Source organism: Elephas maximus, chromosome 7, assembly GCF_024166365.1.
Source record: "Elephas maximus indicus isolate mEleMax1 chromosome 7, mEleMax1 primary haplotype, whole genome shotgun sequence".
In the NCBI taxonomy this organism is placed as follows: domain Eukaryota; kingdom Metazoa; phylum Chordata; class Mammalia; order Proboscidea; family Elephantidae; genus Elephas; species Elephas maximus.
In genome coordinates, this window is record NC_064825.1 from 88,966,130 (window position 1) to 88,988,541 (window position 22,412).

At 43.0% G+C, this 22,412-nt stretch overlaps 2 protein-coding genes across 3 annotated transcripts in view; both read right to left on the reverse strand.

Annotated features, from left to right (window-relative positions):
• Positions 1 to 10,495, reverse strand: part of CD59 (CD59 molecule (CD59 blood group)) — a 51,064-nt gene extending 40,569 nt beyond the window's left edge. For both annotated transcript variants that reach the window (XM_049890876.1, XM_049890875.1), the window contains exons 1-2: positions 10,423 to 10,495; positions 2,554 to 2,638 (exon numbers count right to left, since the gene is read on the reverse strand). In XM_049890876.1, coding sequence (XP_049746833.1) covers positions 2,554 to 2,620 — 67 coding nt within the window. In that variant the 5' untranslated portion in view covers positions 2,621 to 2,638; positions 10,423 to 10,495. The remainder of the gene's footprint in view (positions 1 to 2,553; positions 2,639 to 10,422) is intronic.
• A 5,218-nt stretch (positions 10,496 to 15,713) lies between these two features.
• Positions 15,714 to 22,412, reverse strand: part of FBXO3 (F-box protein 3) — a 39,722-nt gene continuing 33,023 nt past the window's right edge. The window contains exons 10-11 of the mRNA XM_049890873.1: positions 21,692 to 21,882; positions 15,714 to 16,800 (exon numbers count right to left, since the gene is read on the reverse strand). Coding sequence (XP_049746830.1) covers positions 16,630 to 16,800; positions 21,692 to 21,882 — 362 coding nt within the window. The 3' untranslated portion in view covers positions 15,714 to 16,629. The remainder of the gene's footprint in view (positions 16,801 to 21,691; positions 21,883 to 22,412) is intronic.

The following is a 22,412-nucleotide window of genomic DNA, read 5'->3' on the forward strand; positions in this document are numbered from 1 at the left end:
TGAAAACACTACAGATTAGTAAGAAACTACAAGTAAGCATACCTTGCTTACTGGGTAATCCATTCCTGGCTGGTACTGCTCACATGGAAGAAATTAGGACCATTAGATACAAGAGAACTAGTATTTATTCTATGATTTTTGTTGGTTGGGTTTTTCAGAAGCAGATGCTAAGGTGGAATTTGTGTGCTAGATATTAATTAGGGGCTAATGTTTGTGGAGGGAGGGCGGAATTAACATAGCCCTGAGGAACAACCATAAATGTATACTGGTGCTGGCCCACGTGAATAAGAACTATTTCTGGTCTTTTTTTTTTTTTCTGATCAGGCAAGAAAAGAGTACATTTGCCAAATCAATGGCTGCATACTATGTACCTGTTCATTTGTTCTAGTAAAGATACCATAATTAGCCCAGAGGTTATAATCGGAACTACTAATTGGTTGAGTTTGCTCAAGTGTGCTATCATCCTCCAGGACACACCTGGCATGCTGGCTGCCGCTGAAGCTACTACTTGGTTGAATTTGTGGTATTCTACCATTATCCTCCAGGATCTATGTTGCTCCTCAGAGGTGTAACTACTATATGGCAGGTATGAAAGGTATTGTGCCGGCCCTGGGCACACGGCACCGCCAGGCAGTTTCTATTAACCTGGTATGGTCAGTGGCATGTCTATGGAAAACGGCGCCTCTACCAAGCACTGAAATTGTGCCCCTGTCCAAACATCTGATACCCCTCTTTTAGATAACTTAATCATAGTATCAGCTCAAAAATATGTCAAGCTTGTTAATCTTTTAATTAACACATTACCGTGCTTGAGGAAGGATGCTGGGCCATACTGGGTTAACAGAAACTGCTCAGTGGCACCACGTGCCCAGAGCTGGTATAATACCCTAGATACGCCACTGTTGTTCCTGGTGAAGTAAATGGAGATACAATGGAGACCATCTCCCCTGCATCCTTTAGATTCTTAAAGGTGGCACTAATTTCCGCCATTCCCCCTGAGTTAGGATATTGTTTGATTTATTATTTTGGTTGGGTAGAGGGCAGTTTCAGAGATTTCCATTAGTCTTTCCTACTATGATAGCTCTTAAGTCTTACCTCACAGGACAAGGACTCAAAGTAGGGTTGCACCAATTACCAAGTACGTCACTCCCAATTATACATTTGAGGACTGGAGAAATGATCACTGAATATAGCTACAAACCTAGTGGACCCAGTGTAAGTTGGATCATCTCTTACCTGATCCCCATATGCTCTTACTCTAACACGTAAGTCACGATGATGCTTTTGGTCTCTGGGTAAAATGTCAACTCAGACCCTATACCCAACAGTTCCCAAAATATTTGAGTATTCCTTTTTGTGAGCAGGGAAGGACTGGGAGAATCATTACAATATATGCCTTCTAGAATGTTATAAGATTCTTACTCCTGGGGACCCAGGCTCTTCTTTAGTCAATGGGTTCTGGTCTGAAAAGTGGCTCAAGATCATCAATTTTTAATTGGAGTGATTACTTTCAACTTCTTGGTCATTCATCCTTGATTTCTTCTGATGGTACAAGCTGAGTAGTACTCTTGTACTGCTACAGAGAATAATTCTCAATGGCCAAGTTCCCTGGGCTTACATTAAACCCTGTTGCTTACTATGATAATTGCATCCACATGGACATCTACCACTGAACGACCACTGCCTTTTTTCATGACTCTTGGTGGTTTTTTTTTTTGGTGGTAATGAGTGATGCAAATGATTAACACAATCAGCTGCTAACCAAAAGATTGGCAGCTCAAGTCCACTGGGAGATGCCATGAAAGAAAGGCCTGGTGATCAACTTCTGAAATATCAGCCATTGAACATCCCATGGAGCACAGTTCTACTCTGACACACATAAAGTTGCATGAGTAGGAGGTGACTTGATGGCAACTGGTACTGGTATAGAAACAGAATTAGTGGTTGCCTAGGGCTGAGGCTTCCAAGGGCTGTCTTAGTTATTTAGTGCTACTATAACACAGATATCACAAATAGGTGGCTCTAACAAACAAATTTATTTTCTCACAGTTTAGGAGGCTAGAAGTCTGAATTCAGGGTGCCAGCTCTAGGGAAAAGCCTTCTTTCTTTGTTGGCTCTGGAGGAAGGTCCTTGTCTCTTTTAGCTCTGCTCCTGGGTGATCTTCATATGGCTTGACATCTCTTCCCCCATCTCTGCTCACTTGTTTAATCTCTTTTATATCTCAAAAGAGACTGACTCAAAATACACCCTACACTAATCCTGCTTCATTAACCTAACAACGGCAACCCATTCCCAAATGGGATTATAACCACAGGCATAGAAGTTAGGATTTACAATACATATTTTTGGGAGACACAATTCAATCCATAACAACCCAGGACCTGTAACACTGGAAAGCAAAAGAACCCAAGCCAGGCCTGAAAAATGAACTGGAGCTGAAACCTAAGTCAGTTGTATCAGCTCAGCCTTTCCGAGGCCTAAGAAAAAAGGAAGGTGATAGCTGAAGCATGCTGGCTTGTCCAGATTCATGTCCCAGGGCTTCAGACCACTCACCTGAATGGCAGAGGACAGCCAGGATGAGTAGGGGCCAGAGCAGGACAAATCCTCCTTTGCTTCCCATTGTGACTGTCTACAGAACCTACAAGGAAAAGGCACAGGGATTGTCATGAACAACAAACTCAGAATTTAAATGCCCAGGGGGCTTCAGAAAATGGGATGGCAAAGGAGCTAGCAGACTATAAAAGCACAGGAAATCTACCATGGTAGGGTATTTTGAACCAAGCTCTCAGGTGGGACAGCACTTGAACCTTTCTTCTGCCCCAAGATCTCAGCTTACTGAAGAAAACCCTACCAGTCTTGGTGAGAGGTACCAGGTATGGGGAAGTCAAAGTACACTGGTCAAGGAGTCAGGAATACCTGGACCCTGCCCCAGTTAGGGCCCAACCCAGGCTGCTAGCTGAGCCAGTGCCCAGTAAGGGCACTTCTCCAGGCCATGACAGTAAGAGCATCAGGCCAAAGTGGTGACTCTGTAATAGGGACACCTCCTTGTTTGTTTTGGGGATGTAAAGAGGGTTTCTGGGGTAACCTTGAGAGCTAGTCCCCATTAATGCCTAGATCTGTAGCAATAAGCATCAGGTGAGAAGAGGAAAGTATTGACAGACCTCAAACTCTTCTTTCACCAGATGAGGCCAAGGCAGGGGAGCTTTTTAACTTGCCTGAGTCCAAACCTTAGTAGCAGATCTAAGTCTCTCAGATCTAAGGAGTTCCACTCCTACTTCCCTTCTCTTTGCAGGGCATACTCTTCCCTGAAGCCATCCTGGAATAAGGAGGCAACAGCTCCTCTTAGTCAGAGTGCTTGACATTCTATTCTACTGAGCCCCGTGGGCGAGGACTTAAGCCTCTCAGTGGGCTCTCACGGGGGGCGAGCCACCGACACTCCTCTAGGTTAGGAGTGCAGAGTGCCTTGTGACTATGAACTCATCATTTCTCACATCTTTAAGGGTCATCTATTGCTCAGGAATTGGCTCATGACAGCCACTGAGAAGTGGAAAAGGCAAAGTCTGGCACTGTCCAAAGAAAACAACACTGAGTCATGTCCAGGTGAGAGGGACAGGACACTTTTTTTTGTACTTTAGATAAAGAACTACTGAGAAAATTAATTTCTCATTAAACAATTAGTACACATATTATTTTGTGACACTGGCTGCCAACTCCACAACACATCAACACTCTCTCCTGGCCCCAACTGCAGGCTCCCTGCTACCAGGTCTCCTGTCCCCTCCTGCCCCCGGGCTGCTATGCCCATCCAGTCTCATTTTGTTTTATGGGTCTGTCTGACCTTTGGCTGAAGGATGAACCTCAGGAGTGACTTCAGTACTGAGTTAAAAGGGTATTCATGGGGCCATCCTCTCAGGGTTCCTCCAGTCTCTGTCAGAACAGTAAGTTCAGGCTTTTTTTGAGTTAGAATTTTGTTCTACATTTTTCTCCAGCTCTGTCTGGGACCCACTATTTTGATCCCTGTCACAGCAGTCACTGGTGGTAGCCAGGCACCAGCTAGCTGTACTGGACTCAGTCTGGTGGAGGCTGTGGTAGTTGTGGGGACTGAACACTTTCTGATGTGTGGGAAGCCAGGAAGGAAATCAAACTGGGGTTGGCCCTTCTTTTCAAGTTGAGTACCCACTACCTTCCTCTGCCTTCTTCAAAACCTTCAGCCAACTACTGGCCACCATCCCCCATGCTGACCTTCCCAGGCTTAGCTGCCTACAGCAACTCTACCCTGGTGAGGATCTGTCTAAAGAGCAGTGGTTAAGAGTTCAGGCCCAGAGTGGCAAATACCTAGATACGAGACCTGGCTCTGCCTTAGTAACCCAGTCTCAACTTCCTCATCTATAACGAGGGTCATATGCTTATGTGTGATGGTTAATGTTTTGTGTCAACTTGGCTACGCTATGATTCTCAGTAGTTTGGCAGACATTGGACTGATTGCTCTTCCATAATGTAATATAATGTAATCACCTCCATGATGAGACCTGCTATGAGCAGCCAATCAGTTGAAAAGGGAGTTTCCTTGGGGGTGTGGCCTGCCTCCAGATGTTCCAACAAGGCTCACTCTCACTCTGAATCCTACATCAGGCTTGTCATCGTCCGACCTCTGGTTCTTGGGACATGAGCCATCAGTCTGCCATCCAACCTGCCGATTTTGGGTTCATCAGCCCCTGCAACCACATGAGCCAGGAGAAGCCTCCAGCCTAATGCCTGACTCATGGACTTTGGGACTTGCCAGCCTCCACAACTGCACGGGCCATTTCCTTAAATTAAATCTCTCTCTACATGTACATGGTGGCATAGCGGTTAAGGGCTATGGCTGCTAACCAAAAGGTCGGCCATTCAAATTCACCAGGCGCTCCCTGGAAACTCTATGGGGCAGTTCTACTCTGTCCTATAGGGTCGCTACGAGTCAGAATCAACTCAATGGCAACGGATTTATGTGTGTATATATATATATATATATATATATATATACATTGCACTGGTTTTGCTCCTCTGGAGAACCCAGCCTAATAGGTGTTCTTTCAGCACTGAGAATTAAGCGAAATAAGACAACTGAACAAATAACAATATGTGGTTGGCAGGGTCGGTCATGGATAACCGGTAGGTGTTACCCCCTTCCTACCTTATCACCACTACCACACATACAGACTTCCTGCCCTAAATCAGACAGGCATGTCCACTGCTCCTGGCCTGAGTATCTGATTCTCCAGGAACCTTTCTTATTATTTCCTGACCCTGAGAGATGGGGGCATGAGGTCTCTGTACCCTAAAAGATCAGGAAGAGGCCCCAGACCTCTCCTGCTGGCACCCTGCCTACCCTGCAATGCCCTCTGCCTGCAGCCAGATGAGAGAAGCGGAACAACCACAGCTGTTCTTCCTTAGCCCAGTGATCCAGGCCCCCATGGACCCAGAGCACACTCAGCCTCCTGGGTTCCTCACACTCAGGGGTTTCTGAGTAGAAAAGACGATTCACAGACTCAAGTTAGACGGGGCTCGGGTACAGGAAGAACTACTTCCGCCTGCCCCAAGTGAGCAAGGAGAAGAAACTACTGAGCTGAGGTTCCCAAACTGTGAGGAAAGAAGCTTCTGACATTTCTTAAAAGTTAAAAATAGCTCTTGCTTCAAGTATCCCCATGGGAGGAGGGAAGGACCCTCCTGACTCATAATGCTAGAAAGGAATCAGGCACGAGCTTCGAGCTCCAGAAGACTTCCCTTGGAATGGTCCTTGACATTAATAACCCCATTATAACAAGGTGTCTTACTACAGAAAACTGTTCCTGATTTTGTTATCCAGTGCTGCTATAACATAAATACCACAAGTGGATGGCTTTAACAAACAGAAATTTATTCTCTCACAGTCCAGTAGGCTACAAGTCCAAATACAGGGTACCAGCTCCCGGGGAAGGCTTTCTCTTTCTGTCAGTTCTGGGGGAAGGTCCTTGTCATCAATCTTCCCCTGGTCTAGGAGATTCTCAGTGCAGGGATTCCAGCTCCAAAGGATGTGCTGTGCTCCCAGCGCTCTTTTCCTGGTGGCATGAGAGCCTGCTCTTCTCTGCTCGCTTAGTTATATCTCAAAAGAGAGTGACTCAAGAGACAACCTAATCCCATAGATCGAGTCCTCCGTCATTAACATAACTACCTCTAATCCTGACTTATTAAGGTTAGGATTTACGACACATAATAATCACATCAGATCACAAAATGGTGGACAATTATACAATACTGGGAATCATGGCCTACCTAAGTTGACACACATTTTCGGGGGGTGTAGGGTAATGCTGTTCAGCTATAGCAATCCCCTCCTAATGGAGTCAGCTTTGCTCTTCCCCAAAGCATGCAGGGGATGAAATCAGGATGGATTCGGGCTAAGGTACAAGGCCGGGAGTGGTGTGACTGGGCTGGTGACCAAGTTTCAGAGTTAAAACAATAATAATAAAACACCCAACTCATGGCTTGAAGCTCCCCCTCAGTTTTTTGATGCCCATAAGTTAAGTGTAGGTATGGTTGTGCATGAACCGAAAGTGCATGACTTTCCCTATCTATCCAAACCAAGCACTCGCATGCAAGACACACCCACCCGAAAGGTGTCAGTCAACTCCTCAAACTCTTTTTAAACATACCAACGAGTTTATCCCTACAGACTATTCTAACAATGCTACTGTTGTTCCAAGTGATTTTTAGAACTTCCAAAGAAGCTATGCAGTGACAAGTCTTCATCCTTTGAGGGTGAATTTAATTTATTGGAAACAGTCTGAAGTCATTGTAAGCCGCTAAATTTGCGGTAATTTGTTTCTGCCGCAATACCAACCTCATAGATCTAGTAACTGAGTGGTGAGGCAGCAGTGAAACCCAGGTCTGACCTCTTAACCATAGTTAAAACTCTCTGATGGGGAGATTTCTTGTAACTTCAGCTTTTGAAAGAAATTAGTTAAGCTGAGGCCACTAGAGAAGAGATTTTATATTGGCAGTGTTTCCATGACATTCAGAGATGCCCATGGGTAGAGTTACTGCTCCTGGGAGCCTGTGGCCTTAGAGGCTGATAAACTTTAAGACTGGAAATGGCCTCAAAAATAAAACCTGACTCCTGATTTTACAGCAAATGAATAGAGGTCCTGGAGGGATGAAGCTGCCTGTCCCAAGGCAACAGGTTAGTTGCAGAGCTACCTTGCTTCTATTCACCAGGGGCTGGTGACTTACAGGTGGCTTACCCCAGTGCTGGCAGAATGTCAGGAGCCTGAAGCTTTTGTGTCCTATCACTTTGGACACATAAGTGCCTGCTATAGCCAAGCAAGTTGAGACTCAGAGAAGTAATTACTTCCAGGACTCCCATCAGCAGGTGGAGACAAAGAGAAAGCCACCTTAACAAGGTAAGAGCCCCTTCCAGCCACCTGGAGGTCCTGCTGTCAGAGACTACAGCCCCAGAGCTCCTAACTTCACCAATGTGCAGTAGCTTCTCTACAAAGGGCCTCTGTGCAATGTGTTCCAGAGCCCCAAATCCCTAGCCTCAGCCACCAATGCAGGAAGGAAACCTTCTCACCCCATTCTCATCATCCTGCACTTTGGGATTATACATGCAATATCTTCATTAAACCAAACCCACTGCCACTGAGTCGATTCTGACTCACAGTGAACCTATAGGACAGAGTGGAATTGCCCCATAGGGGTGCCTGGTGGATTCAAATTGCCGACCTTTTGTTAGCAGTCACAGGTTTTAAGCACTACGGGCCACCAGGGTTTCCTCATTAAACCAAGGGTTTCATATTTCAAAAGTACACGGGGCATAGGTTGAAACACTTCTCCTTTAGAAAAGCTCAAGTAGCTCTGGGCTTAGTTACATTTGTGGCAGTTTGGCTGAGGTTCTCAAAGGAAAGAGCCGGCCCAGAATTTTCAAAGCTTTCCTTTTCAAGAGCTTGTACCTGCAGCTGTCAAAGATGAACCTGAATTCCATTCTCCCCACCCAAAAACCAATTTTATCTGGGTTTTTATCTTCCAAGTCACCCAGGTTTATGGAGTGTTTTTTCTTACAGCAAAGCTGAGCAAGAAGCTTCCAACTTCTACTTTTGCATATACAGAAGTGACCAGTCACAGTGCATATCTGGCCTGTCCAAAGGCAACTCCCTATCTGGTTCCAGCCAAATTCTGGAAATAGTGTGTGCTGGTCACCTGGGTAGAAACACATTTTGACAAATGCTGCACCCCTCCCTCAAGTAACATCCTGGGCTCTGTGTTTCTTCCTTGGACAACTGGGAGTAAATCGCCCCCAATGGCGAATCTGAACAACTGCCATGGGGTCACAAGAGTACCCAAAATATTAAGGACCACCGTTTGTTCGCCACATATCAGGTGCCAGTATGAGCGCTTTCTATGCATTATCTCATTTAATTCTTACACCTATCCTATGAAGTAAGGCATACTACTGATAAACTAGTTTGCTCAAGGCTACTCAGCCAGCAAAAGCATCCAAAAAACCAAACCAAACGCGTGGCCGTTGATTCCAACTCATAGCGACCGTATAGGTCAGAGTAGAACTGTCCATAGGGTTTCCAAGGCTGTAATCTTTACAGAAGCAAACTGCCTCATCTTCCTCCTGTGGAGCAACTAGTGGGTTCAAACCACCAACCTTCTGGTTAGCAGCCCAATGCTTAACCACTGCACCACCAGGCCTCTTTGCAAACAGCATAGCCTTTAAACCTGGGTCTGATGCCAAAGCCCAGGCCCTTGACCACTACACTGCAATACATGAAACTGATGAGAAAATGTGAGTTCAGCAATTCTCTTCAAGCTCACTGTAGCTTACTCAAATTGTGTTGATTCAAGCTGCTTTTCAGAGCCATGGTCATCAACAGACAGGTTAAGCTAAAAAACGAAGGTCAAAGTGGTAGGAAAAAAAGGTGTTTCACTGAATTGGAATTCTCAGAATGAATACAAAGTACTCTTTGGGTTATCTCTTCTGAGTTTGTGGTCTCTCCCTTCTTTTCAAAAATGTCCACCATCACAGGATAATGTATATAGTGTGGGCCATGCTCCCGAATTTGTAAAAATTTGTGGACTTTAAGAATGAGGTAGAATTATGGCAGTTGAGGGGCATGAGAGCCATGTCTCAATTGGGGCCTCGGCTTCCTCAGGAAATTCACCACCAAGTAAGAAGGTGATTTTTAAAACAACCAGCTGGTTCACAGCAGTAGCCATTTAACAAGTCATTCAGAATTGAAGGAAAATAGGAAAATACTTGTCAACAGGAAAACTCCAGGAAACCTCCTGAGCTGGAAAGCAATCATGTCAGAAGTCACAGGACTAGGTATTTTCAGGGTGAGCCACAGACTCCAGGTAGTCTCACTTCTGGGTTTGGGGTAAAAGGGGAAGAAGCCATTTCACTGGCCACTAATTCATATTTGTTAGAGAGAAGACAAATGTAATATACGTTAGGGGGCACATTTCCAGAGTCTGTGGAGTGCCTGGCTATCATTAAAAAACAACAAAAAAATCACTCGTTAACATTTTTAAAGCAGTCGTTGTCAGGCTCTAGAATCCAGGCTGGACCAAGAAAACAAAACATGGCGCAACTTACAGGGACTTGAAAATTCTTAGCTTCGCCTGCTTTTTAAAATTCAAAATGTGCGCTGCTAGACTTAGACTAGAGAAGGAAGTCCCAACGTTAAGTGCTGGACTAGTAACTGAAAGGTTGGCAGTTTGAACCCGCCCAGAGGCTCCTCCGAGAAAGACAGGCTTGGCAATCTGTTTTCGAAAGGTCACAGCCATTGAAAACCCTACTCTGCAGACATGGGGTTGCCAAGAGTTAGAATCCACTGGAAGGAATTAACACTAGCGAGGGTAAAGAACAGCCATGACCGCTATAGGCGTTGGCTTTTATCTCCTTTCTTCAAGGTGAGACTTTCTCTAAATTGCAGGAGCACCCCTCAGAGTAAGAACAGGGCAAGCGGTCAATTTTTGCGGAGAATGTTCCCGAAGGAATGGAGGAACGGTCCGTGGAATTCGGAGTGTTTTTCTTTGTCGTAAACAAAAACGCTGGCGTTTGGCCTGGCTCTTTGGAGAGCCCAACGCATCCTATTGGGGGTCTCCGCTGCGGAAACGGCAGGCGGCGGGGACACCGCGCACGGCCGCGCGGCCGAGGGGGCCATACGGCCGGCCGCCCCCAGGCTTCCGGCGGGAGCCCCCAAAGAATGCCGCAAGCCGGGCCCGCTGACCCGTGCGGAGTGACAGGTGCAGGCGCGAGGGGCACCGCCTCCTGGTTCAGGGTGGGCACTTCGACCTCCCGGGCTCCGTCCCTTTCCAGGCACGGGGGTCTCGGTGCTCTGGCTTCAGCCGCTCGCGGGCGCCGTCGCCTCACGACCCCCAGCCTTGAACCCTTACCTCACGTGAGCCGCCGCTCCGCTCTGTGGCGGCGTCTGGCAGGCCGAGTTTGAAGCCTTCGCTCCCCGCCCCGCCTCCCGCCCCGCCTCTCGCCCCGCTTCTCCGCCGGCTCTGCCCCTCCCACCACACCCACCCGCTTCGACTGGGACCACGCCCTTGCGCCGCAGGGAAGGTGGGTCCAAGGTCACAAATAAGGTCGGCGGCACAGCCCAGGCTCCGGACTCCAGCTCGCCACCATGCGCGCCCAGGGTTTCCAGGCGATGGCTGCGACCACCAGGCCTGGTCAGGAAGCAGGGTAGTCACTGGACAGAAGGTGACTTAGGTCCCCGGCTCCGGTTCATAAAAAGACCTCCAGCCAGAATTAAATTAACGCCTTTAGAGTCCAGGGAACTGAAAGTTTATGGTGTTCTTTTCCGATCTGTTATCGAAAATAAAAACAATACGATATTCTAAAGTGTGAGGAAATCCAAGTCTTCTGATTTTCCTTCCTATGCTAAAACATATATTTAAAATTTTCAACATTTTTGTGTGCACGTAGGTTGTGCTCTGAACAGCCTGGCTGTTGGGTTATCCAGCCCCGCGGCACCCTGAGGCTCCTGCTCACAAGCTCTGGCAGCCCCCGGGTATCCTTCAGGCACACCCAGAGGAGAAGGACCAGTCCCCCATCCTCCCTCTTCCACGCCTTGTGACTTATTTGGAACCAAGACAAAAATCTGTCTTGGATTTAAAGAGACCAGAATTACTATTTAGAACATTATTTTTATGTGAAAATGTAATTTGTCGCTTGGAAAGTGTCCCATCCACTGCAGAACCAGCTTTAACAGCATCACGAGTGAGAGTGGGGAACAACAGGCCAACAGTACAAATCTTTTTCCAAGAAACTGATCTCAGTTGGAGAACATAAGATAGTCTTTGAGGACCAGAGTAAGAAGGCCTTGCATCTCAGGGCTGCTTAGGCTAAGTTGGGAGGGGAAGAAGGCAGAAGACAAAATTCAAGCAGGTGAGGTGGGCAGCCGCTGGAGGGCGGATGGGAGGAACTAAGCTGCCATTTCCCCTCCCTGAGGGCCCCAGTGCTACTGCGCTGACCAATGATGTCAGCGTCATCATAGAAGCAGTCCACCAATCCTGATGGACCACGCCCTTGAACATGCCCCTGAATACTCCCTGAAGAAGAGCTTCCTCGCCGTATAAACCCCTGTGCCTGTCCGTTGAGGAGCCTTCTTGGTGACGCAGGTGTCGGTGTGCTACTTTGTTTGGCCAACCACATAAAGTTTTCTTCTTTCGCTTTTATCCACTGAGCGAGACCTGAAGGACCAGTAACACAGGGAAAATCGTGATTATTGATAAGGACACATGCCTTCTACCAGATTATGAGGGGTTAGAAGCCCTGGTAGGGCAGTAATTAAGAGTTTGGCTGCCAACCAAAAGGTAGGCAGTTCGAATCCGCCAGGTTCTCCTTGGAAACTCTATGGAGCAGTTCTACTCCGTCCTCTAGGGTCGCTATGAGCCAGAATTGACTCCATGGCAGTGGGTTTTTGGGTTACAGTATTTCTGCATATAGTTTTCAAAGCTCTTTCACATGCATTATCTTATCTGACAAGATCCGTAGGTGGTGCAAACGGTTAGAGCTTGACTACTAACCTGAAAGCTGTTGGTTCAGACCAAGCCAGTGGTACTTTGGAAGACAAGGCCTGGCAATCTGCTTCTGTTAAGATTATAGTCAAGAAAACCCTATGGAGTTCTATCTACTCTTACACATGGGGTCACCGTGAATGAGAATCAACTCAATGATAACCAACAACATCTTACCTTACAGGCATCATGTTAACTGCTCCCTCCTTGAAACTCTTTTGGATTCAGAGAAGCCACTCTGTCCTGGTTCTGCTCCCAATTCCTGGAGATTCTCTTCCATTAACTCATTGCCTTTGCATCCATTCCAACTAATAGTGACCCTATAGGACAGATTAGAACTGCCCCATGGTGTTTCCAAGGAGCAGCTGATTGATTTGAACTGCCTACCTTTTAGTTGGCAGCCAAACTCTTAATTACTGCCCTACCAGGGCTTCTAACCCCTCATAATCTGGTGTTCCCAGGGTTGGATTGAGGACCATATTGCTACACGAGTTCCCTGGGAGACTAACGCATCCACTCTGTTTTACGTCTGAGATATATGTGCGCAGATGATTTGCAAATACTCATCTCCAGTTCTGACCACTCTCTGGGAAATCATATTACGTCCTATTAGCTGCTGGACATCTCCATATGTATGTGTCCCACAGTCTTGAACTCAGTGTGTCCAAACCTGAACTCATCTCCAATGATCAAGTGCTTTTCCTCTAAGTTTTTTCCCCCCCGATAAATCCAGAAACCTGGGAATCAACTTTGATTTCTTCCACTCTTTCTTAATCACCAACTCCTGCCTACTTTACTGTTTATTTTACCCTTACTGCTACTGGCCTAATTCTGAAGTAGAGAAAATACATTTTCTTTAGTGTTTCAGTACCAAAATAAGAGAATATGTATTTTTTGTTTAGTTGTATAAGCTGTGATTAAATCTTTAGTCTTTGAAAATGTCAACTACTTGCTCAGGAATCTGTCTCACGATTGTTCCTTTGTAGAAAAACAAGGTAATTGAGATTTTTGTTGGTTAAGCCAGGGGACAAGACAATGAGCAATACCATCAGAACCCGAGATAACTGAGCAAAATCAGAATCCATCTTGTGACCGAAACCAGGATGGCGGTAAGAGACCTGCTAGATGCCAACAATAGGTCACTTCGTCATTATGTCCACCTCCAAGAAGAATCAAAATTCCTGGAAATCTCTAAACCCTGACCCTCTCCCTATAAAACCCTCCAGTTAGCCCTTTTGGGGCAGACAGAATTGGGGGAACCCTCTGTCTCTTGAACATGGTGTTCAGTAAAGCCCTTTTGCTGCTTACCTCCTCCTGTCTCAGTACTGGCTTTGTGGCAGACGGCTTCAATCCGCAGTCTGTGGTAACAATTCCTGCTTGTAGCCCATCTTACTTGTACCTTTACAGTTCTCTCATACCAGGTCTCCCTGCTTCCGGTTTTGCTTCCCACCTATCCTCCACATGATTTCTGGAGATTTGGCTGGTTTATACTTCGGTCTTATATCTCACTATACCCTGTTTCACTTTCTACATTCCACTTAATTTTGCCCTTTCCTCACCATTCTTCCTAGAGTACAATATGACTGCAGCAGCCATCTTGCAATCATGAAGTGATATTTAAGATGAAAATCTTATGCTGTCAGAGATGGAAGAAGGAAGTTGGAAAGCTCATGACATCTTCGTGCCACCACATCAGCCCTGAACTAGTTATCTCCGACTTTTCACGAGAGAAAAATAACCCCTAAGCTGCTTAAACGTCCCTGAGTGGCTCAGTTTGAGCTCACCTACTAACACAAAGGTTGTCGGTATGAACCCACCCAGGGGAATCATGGAAGAACGTCCTGGCTATCTGATTCTGTAAAGATCACAGCCAAGAAAACTCAGTGGAGCAGTTCTATTCTGTAACACGTGGGGTTGCCATGAGTTGGCATCATTTAAGCTACTGTTAATTTAGGTCTCTGTCTCATCCTGATAAAACAAGGTTTAGGCAAATGAGTAAAAGTGGTGTTCTGAAGGAGTCTCAGAGCTAAAAAGGGACTTCAAGCCTCCAAAAGCAGTCTTGTTTGGGCAGTGTTAAGGACAATGGTATGTGTGAATAAGTATTCTTGCCAATAAAAATATTCCTAGGAGAACTTCTTATCAGCTAACACCTTACTTAAAAAAAAAAAATTTTTTTTTTTAAAGGTCATTTATTTGGCATGCTAAGAGAATGGAAATTTTGGTGGACATTAAGCTTGAAGTATTCTGAACAAGGGTTTGGGTGGGGTTACAGGAGTAGATTTTGGGCATCTTGAGTACTCTGGGAAATGAGATAGACGTTACCCAGAAAAGAAAAAGATACAACGAATGGCAAGGGATTCTGGAGCCAGCTTCAACTCCCAACTTTAACTAGTTTTTAATTACCACAGTTTTACTGGAAAAATTTTAATGTATTTTTAAAATGAATGGGCTGATTAAAAAATAAAAAAGATAGCCAAGATACAATGATTTGGTAGCCTGATATTACTCTATTACATGAAAAGCAAGCAGAAAAATCAATTACTCCATTTCAGGACACTTTGACACATGCCAAATAAAAGTTTGCCTTCATGGTCCCTCATGGCAGCCGCTTATCCTATTACTGTGTAATAAAGAATTTGGTTGGCCTTTGTTCCAGGTTTCTGGTAAGTAATCTCTAAACATGTGTATCAATTAGATAGCGTTTGTCCCAGTTTCTGGGGGATAATCTCTAAACCCTTGGAATTTCCCGAGGGATCAGTGTGTCTGTTATACATGGTGGACCCCTGGGCCACACCGGATACTTTATGCTAAGGAGATGACTCAGGATGAGGACTGGCCTAACCAGAAAAACTAAGTGTGTGATTAGAGGCTTGGAGATTTGAGCCAGGTGATATCAGCCCAACCCCCAGGAAGGGAAAAGGGAAAGGGGCTGGAGATTAAGCCCAATCGCGAGGCCATACCTATGTGTTGAAGCCTCAAAAACCCTGGACACCAAGGCTCTAGGAAGCTTCCCGGGTTGATAGTATTTTTCATATTGTCACACATGGACGTGCTGAAAGGGTGATGTGTCTTGACTCCGCGGCAAAGGACAATGGAAGCTTCGCATTTGGGACTCTCCCAGGCTCACCCTATGGGTTTTTCCCATTGGCTGGCTCCGATTTGTATCCTTTTGCTATAGTAAAACTAATTTTAAGTATAGTGATTTCAGTGAATTCTAATGAATTATCAAACCTAAGGAAGTAGTGGGAATCCCTGAATTTGCAGCCAGCTGGTGGGAAGTGAGGATGGCCCAGGGACTCCCATGCTTGGATGGTCTCTGAAGTGAGGGGAGTCTTGTAGAGGACTGTGGCCTTAACCTGTGAAGTTCGGCCTAACTCCAGGGAACTGGTGTTAGAAGTTATTCTAATTCTCCTACAGAAAAACTATTTTCAGTAAAATAGGAGGTGGAGTACACGACAGGACACAGTCAGTGCCAGGAAGTGACTCTGCATGACCCGCTACACTGTGGCAGCAGGCCAAAGTGCATCCACACTGTTATCCATCTTAAGAGCAAAGATGCCTCTGCTCATGCCTTTTTTCAGCCAGGCTTCTGCTGATGAAAGTATCAGTTTATGGAAAATGGGCAATTACACAAAACACCAGATCAGAACCAAAATTGTTTTTAAAATGTGAGCTTTTGACATTTAAAGGATTTCATTCCAAATTCTCCATTATATAATTACAAAAAAATGTTTCAGGAAAACATACTTAATCTTAACATAAAATTCATGTCACTTATCACAAAGTTAGACAGTAAAATTTATAAAGGAGAACAAAACAGAAACAGTATTTACAAATTCAGACTACACAAGACATTGTGAAGAATGTTTTGTTAGTAAACAATACACTACATATTTTTACACACTACATTTCAGAAGTGATGCGTATGTAAATAATATGATAAAGGTTGGTAGTACTGAAGACTTTAAATTCAAGATTGTAGTGATGAAGGTCTTAGTGATAAAGACTTTGAATTCAAGGACAGATTGTCTAAGAAAGGACAGACCACTAGCATTCAAGTTATTTAGTCAATTAGTTCCCTGTGAGTACAAAATATATAGGAAACACTAAATGGATTTGCCTAATTACAAATTTTGCTCATTTCTAAATAACTCACAACTGCAAGAAGTCTCTTCACAGAATTATTCAGTCACATAGTTTTTCTATATCCATGTATAGTATTTCTGCTATATTTTTTAAATCCTTATTCAAAACAATTCCCTCCCCATTTCTATATTTTTGTAAGTATAAAATATTTTAAAACAAAGAAATGTCTGTTCCTTAGCTAGAGAACTATTCCTCCATTGACTTCTGCAAGAGAAAAAAAGATTCCCATTTGCTGCTACACCTCAAAAACACAAAGCAAACTAAAACAATTCAATTCCTAATGTACTGTCGCATAGAACTCAGGGCCTGGAACAATATTTCATGCTAGTTTTCCTGCTATATGCTGAGAACAATTTAGTTATTTACATTATTGAGAAATCTATTTAACAGACTGGATTCATTCCAGTGCTTCCATCAGCAGAAGCCTTGCTAAAAGAGGCGCGAGCAGCGGCGTCGGCGAATGGGAACATCAAAGACTCTCCTCCGTCTCTCCTCCTCATCTTCTTCATCTGATTCGTCCATATCTCCCGAATCATCTTCTTCTTCCTCTTCCTCTTCTTCTTCCTCTTCCATCTCTTCATATTCATCAGGACCCATTTCCTTGAAAGAAGAAACAATCTTTTGATAGAAAGAATTTCTGTCTTAGTTTTTTTATACTTAGTATTTAAATTCCCATTTATCTAGAATCCAAACCACCAGACATGCCACATTTTCATAAATTTGAGCAATGTGTTTTCATAATGCGCATGCTGATGTGAGATCCTATAGTGAATTCTGTATCAAATGTTAAATAATGCCCAGTATGGTTTTAGTGGTAACTTCATTAATACAGTGATTGTTTTTATACAGTGGTAGATAATTCATACAAAGTAGCAAACAGACTACTCCTAATCACTCAACATAAGTTTTACTGAACTTATCATATTAATGTATTAAGTAACAATTCTTTTTTTGTTTTAAACAATATTTTATTGTGTTTTTATTGAAAGTTTACACAGCAAATTAGGTTCCCATTTGACAACTGCTACACAAATCGTTCAGTGATATTTGTTACATTTTTCACCACAACATGTTAACATTCTCTTTAATTGGGTTCTGGTTGTTCTGTTTCCAGTACTTCAGTTTCCCTCTCCCCTTATCTCTTCGTCTTTGCTTTAGAGTAATTGTTGACCTTTTGGCCTCATACAGATGCTTTTTTAACGGAGCACCAGACTCACTGATGTTGTTGTGTGTATGCCATCAAGTCGATTCTGACTCATAGTGACTCTACAGGAAAGGGGAGAACTGCCCCATAGTTAACAATATACATGTTTAAAGAAAAAACCAAACCCATTGCCATCAAGTTGATTCTGACTCATAACGACCCTACAGGACAGACTGGAACTGCCCCATAGAGTTTCTAAGGAGCAGATGGTGGATTTGAACTACCAACATTTTGGTTAGCAGTCGAGCTCTTAACCACTGCACCACCAGGCCTCTGCCTAAAGAAGAAAGGATGTGAAAATACTGATCAGGTATGACCTCTACTGGTAACTTACATAGTGTCAGCAAGAAGCTTAACAGATTTTTATTCAGCTCTTACTATAAAGATACCTCATTTCAATTTAACTAGGTATAGGGTCGCTATGAAAGTAGATTTGACAGCAATGGGTTTGGTTTGGTTTGGGTTTTGGTAGCCTCTTAGAGTGGAATAGAAGTGGCAATGCTTTTAATTCCTGCCTCCTAATAAAATATATCTGGATATCCACTTTATATGCCGTAAGAAAATTCTTCCCATATTTTTTAGCTGAGGACTCTTTCTTCAAATAAGATCTTAACCTATCCCATTATATAAAATTCTAGGATAGACAAATGCAAAGAGTCAAGAGTAGATTAGTGGTTACCAGGAGCTGAGGGGAGGGAGGAATGGGAAGTTAACGCTTTAAAAAAAGTGAGGGGTAAAAAAAGCAACTTACTGTGGGGGAAAAAAAAAAAAACACGTAGGAGTTTTTCACAGGGCTTCAAACCAGTTTGAACCGGTTTAGTCATGGCCAGTGATACAAAACTGGAACAGACCTGAATTTTTACAATTTGGGTGATCCAAAATGATAACTGCAAAAGGAAAATTGCTGGTTGGAAGCACTAGAATGGAAGGCTCAGAAGAGGTATAGTGAGCCCTTTCAGGAGACTGATGTGTGAGACTGGATTATTGGCAGGACTGTGGAGAGCAACACACATTCAAAAGGGCATGGTCGGCAACCGCCTTTGAGCAGGGCACCACTATTTCCGGCTCTGCTCAAAATGTCATGGGCAAGAGAGATTTGGTTGCTATGCAGTGCGTACACTGCCCCTGTTTTCGAAGAGGGAGATTAGGTTTCTGGCAAGGCCTCGACCCATAATTTTTCCTGTTCTGGTTATTGTTCCGGTTCACCCAGATTTAAGGAAATTCGAGTCTGTGTCAGTTTTGCTTCCTTGGCCATGACTGATCCAGGAAGAAGAGGCTCAGAGACCTGGTTTTTCAAGGGAACAGTATTTCTAGCAGAGGGAACTTGTGTTCAATGGGAGAAAAAAACAAGTTAAATATTTTAATAAAATATGTTTAAAAAATACAAATTCCTGGGCCACAACTCCAGATTTTTTGACTATTTCAGGGCTAGGATATAAACTAGAGCGTATACTCTAAAAAAAAAAAAACAAAAAAACTGAGGTTTTTTGTATAGTAGACATTGACTAGGTGATTATAAAACTTATATGGAAAAGCAAATGATCTAGAATAGTCAAAACCATTTCAAAAAAGAAGAAAAAAGTTGTAGGTCTTGCACTATCTCATTTTAAGGCTTTACTATAAAGGTACAGTAAACAGAACACGATGGTATTTGTATAAGGATAGACATTAGATCAATGTAACAAAACAGAATTCCAAAGTAGATTCACACATACATGGTCAACTGATTTACAACAAAGATACTAAAAGTAATTAAATGGGTGAAAGGATAGTCTTTTCAACACAAAAAATTTAACAAGAAAGATATCGTGGACCTAAATGAAAAAGCTAAAAGTATACAATTGCACAAAAGAAAACACAGGAGAATGTCTTGTGACCTTAGGGTCTTAGATAGGACATTAAAAAAAACCCCAACTATAAAAGCAAAAATTGATATATTAGACTTATCAAAATTAAAAGCCTGTGTTCTTCGAAAGACACCATTAAGAAAATGAAAAGCCAAGGTACAGACTGGGAGAAAATATTCACAATACATACCTTTAATAGGGGACATGTATCTAGAGTATATAAATAAAATACAACGAGACAACCCAATTTTTTGAATGGACAAAAAATCTGAAGAACAACTTCAAGGAGGACAATGAAATGGTCAATAAGCACATTTTGAATGAATGAAAAAAAGCTGAGTGTTTTTTAAATCTGAGTTGAGGACTTTTACAAATTCATAAGGGGTAAAAACCTGGCAAAACAGCTGTCTCTGTGAGGGGAAAAAGGAGCCCTGGTGGCACAATGGTTAAGTGCTTGGCTACTAACTGAAAGGCTGGAGATTCAAACCCACTAGCTGCTCCATGGGAGAAAGATGTAGCAGCCTGCTTCCGTAAGAATCACAGCTTTGGAAATCCTATGGGGTAGTTCTACTCTGTCCTACAGGTTATTATGAGTCCCAATTAACTACATGGCAAGGGATTTAGTTTGGTTTTAGTGAGGGGAAAAAATCACATTGGGTTTACTAGATTGCAAAGTCCAAAGAAACCAAAGAATATCCTGACTACCAAAAAAAAGCGAATTAAAGCTCACATTAATACAAACACATCAAGGAAGAACATTCCCCTGAATTCTGTACTAGTCAGACCTCATGTATACCATTATATTCCTGTCTGAGCAACATGGTTTTAGTGGAGTGGACACTGATAAATTGAAACATGTCTAAATAGAGTGACCAGAGTCTAGAAAACTGGAACAATTTAAGTAATTAGGTATTCAGCTATAGCTGAGAGGTCAATGGAGGGATGCTTGGTATAGATCTTCAAAAAATGAAAGGGCTGTCAAGTGAAAGAAGGACTATGCTTATTCTGCATAGACAGCAAAATGATCTAAAACAGGTGTTGGCAAAGTTTTTCTGTAAAGGGTCAGACAATAAATATTTCTGGCTTTGTGTGCAATTAGTCTCTGTTACAACTACTCAACTTTGCTGTTGTAGCACAAAAACACAAATGGGCATAGTGTGTTCCAATAAAACTTTATTTACAAAAGCAGCCAGCATTTAGCCAGTGGGCCACAGTTTGTTGAACCTCTGTTTAAACCAACATACAAAGTTAGAGAGAGGTGAATTTTGGTTCAATAGAAGAAACAATCTTTTAACAGTTAGGGCTAGTCAAAAATGGAGGACTGTTATAGAAGTGGGTAACTCTCCAGTACTGGATATATACAGTAGAAAGCATTCCTCCACTAGGAGGGAGGCTAAACTTCCCTTTCTGAACCCAGACATACCACAAGCATGATGGCCTAAAGATTCATCATCATCCTTCTCTTTAGATACTGGAGTTGGGAATGTGTCAGCTCTGAGCCAGATTAACATCACATCTATCTTCCCAGACTTAGTTTAGACCCATCTCTAAGGGTCATCCCAGGAGCCAGGGGGCATTTTCCAAACATTCAATGACTACTTCTCAACTACATTTTAAATATAGAAGTCATTATTTTATTCCTATTGTATAATCAGAGCTTCGTAATTTTAATAATTTTACAGACCATAAGACTGGAATTTACTTCTCAAAAACAGAAATAAATTTTATATATATATATATATAAACCCAGTACCATCGAGTCGATTCTGACTCATAGCGACCCTATAGGACAGAGTGGAACTGCCCCATAGAGTTTCCAAGGAGCGCCTGGCAGATTTGAACTGCTGACCCTTTGGTTAGCAGCCATAGCACTTAACCACTATGCCACCAGGATATATATATATATAAAACATATTGAGGTTTACTGCTACACCTGTCACAAGGTAACTCTAAAAGTAAGGATTTAAAAATATACCTACTTAAGAAATGAACCCAGAGACGGACTGCTAAAAGTACAACTCTACCCATTAGATCACCTTTGTAACGATCTTCACAGGATATTTATATTATTTACTAAATTGGAGTTTTAGCAAGTGAAGATACTGTAAGAAATTGTTTCTTTAATGAAATAAAATAGATCTGATTCTAACTGGTCTAGTGTAGTATTTCTTATACTACAGAACCATTTTCCAAACAGTGGAAAAGAAGCCAATTCTTTGAAAAAACAGGAGAGTTGCTGTGGTTGAAGAGTATGGAGCCTAGTTTATTGTCCACCGCCTCCGACATATTCACATGGTCCCTCCAGATATTTCCTCAGAATCTCCAGTGTTCTCTGGAACACCATTTATAAACCACTTCTCTACTCAATCAACAGAGACCCTCTGTAGAGTTAATCCTACAAAGTCATGTAAATCAGCTTCCAGAGGAAAACTTAACTTACCAGTCGGGCTATAGACACCCTAAATGTTGGACATGCCATATGGAATCGGGGAATGGCAACATTAAAGATCTTGTCTTTAAAGTAAAGAAAATGGAAGGTGTAATATCCTTCCATATATCCTGACGTTGTAGAGAATGTGGTGCAACTTGTATATTCATATACCCGACCTGGGCTGATGATCGGAAATTCACCTGTAGGGACAATGGGAACAATTAAACCAAAGTATAAAATTCAGTTTTTCAGTACAGCGAATAAGGTATGTCCTCTACAAGATTATGGAAACTATGTGAAAGTACATGCCCTGTTAGAAAAAAAGGAAATTTTCCGAAAGTAAATTTAATAAAATGTTAACAGTGATGGGATTATGAGTAATTTCTTCCTCTTTATTATTTTTTTCTTTTTTTTGGAATTCCCCAAATTTTCAACAATGTAGGGGAAAAGCTTAATGACAATAAAAAAGGGCACATTTTCCTTTTCAAAGTGCTTTGAGGCAGTGAAGACACCATCTTTAAGACATGGATAATAAAAAGTGTCATAGATATTAGTTCAAACAGAGAGAAGGGTTATCTAAGTGTTTAAAAGTAGCAAGGAACTGTAACATAAAGCTCTGAACGCCCATTAAAATGTCCAGCCCAGACAACACATCAATCACAAGGGGGAGTCCAACAGACCAAACGACAGGAAAAGAATTAAGCTTTAATAAAATTCCTTAGCACTAGAT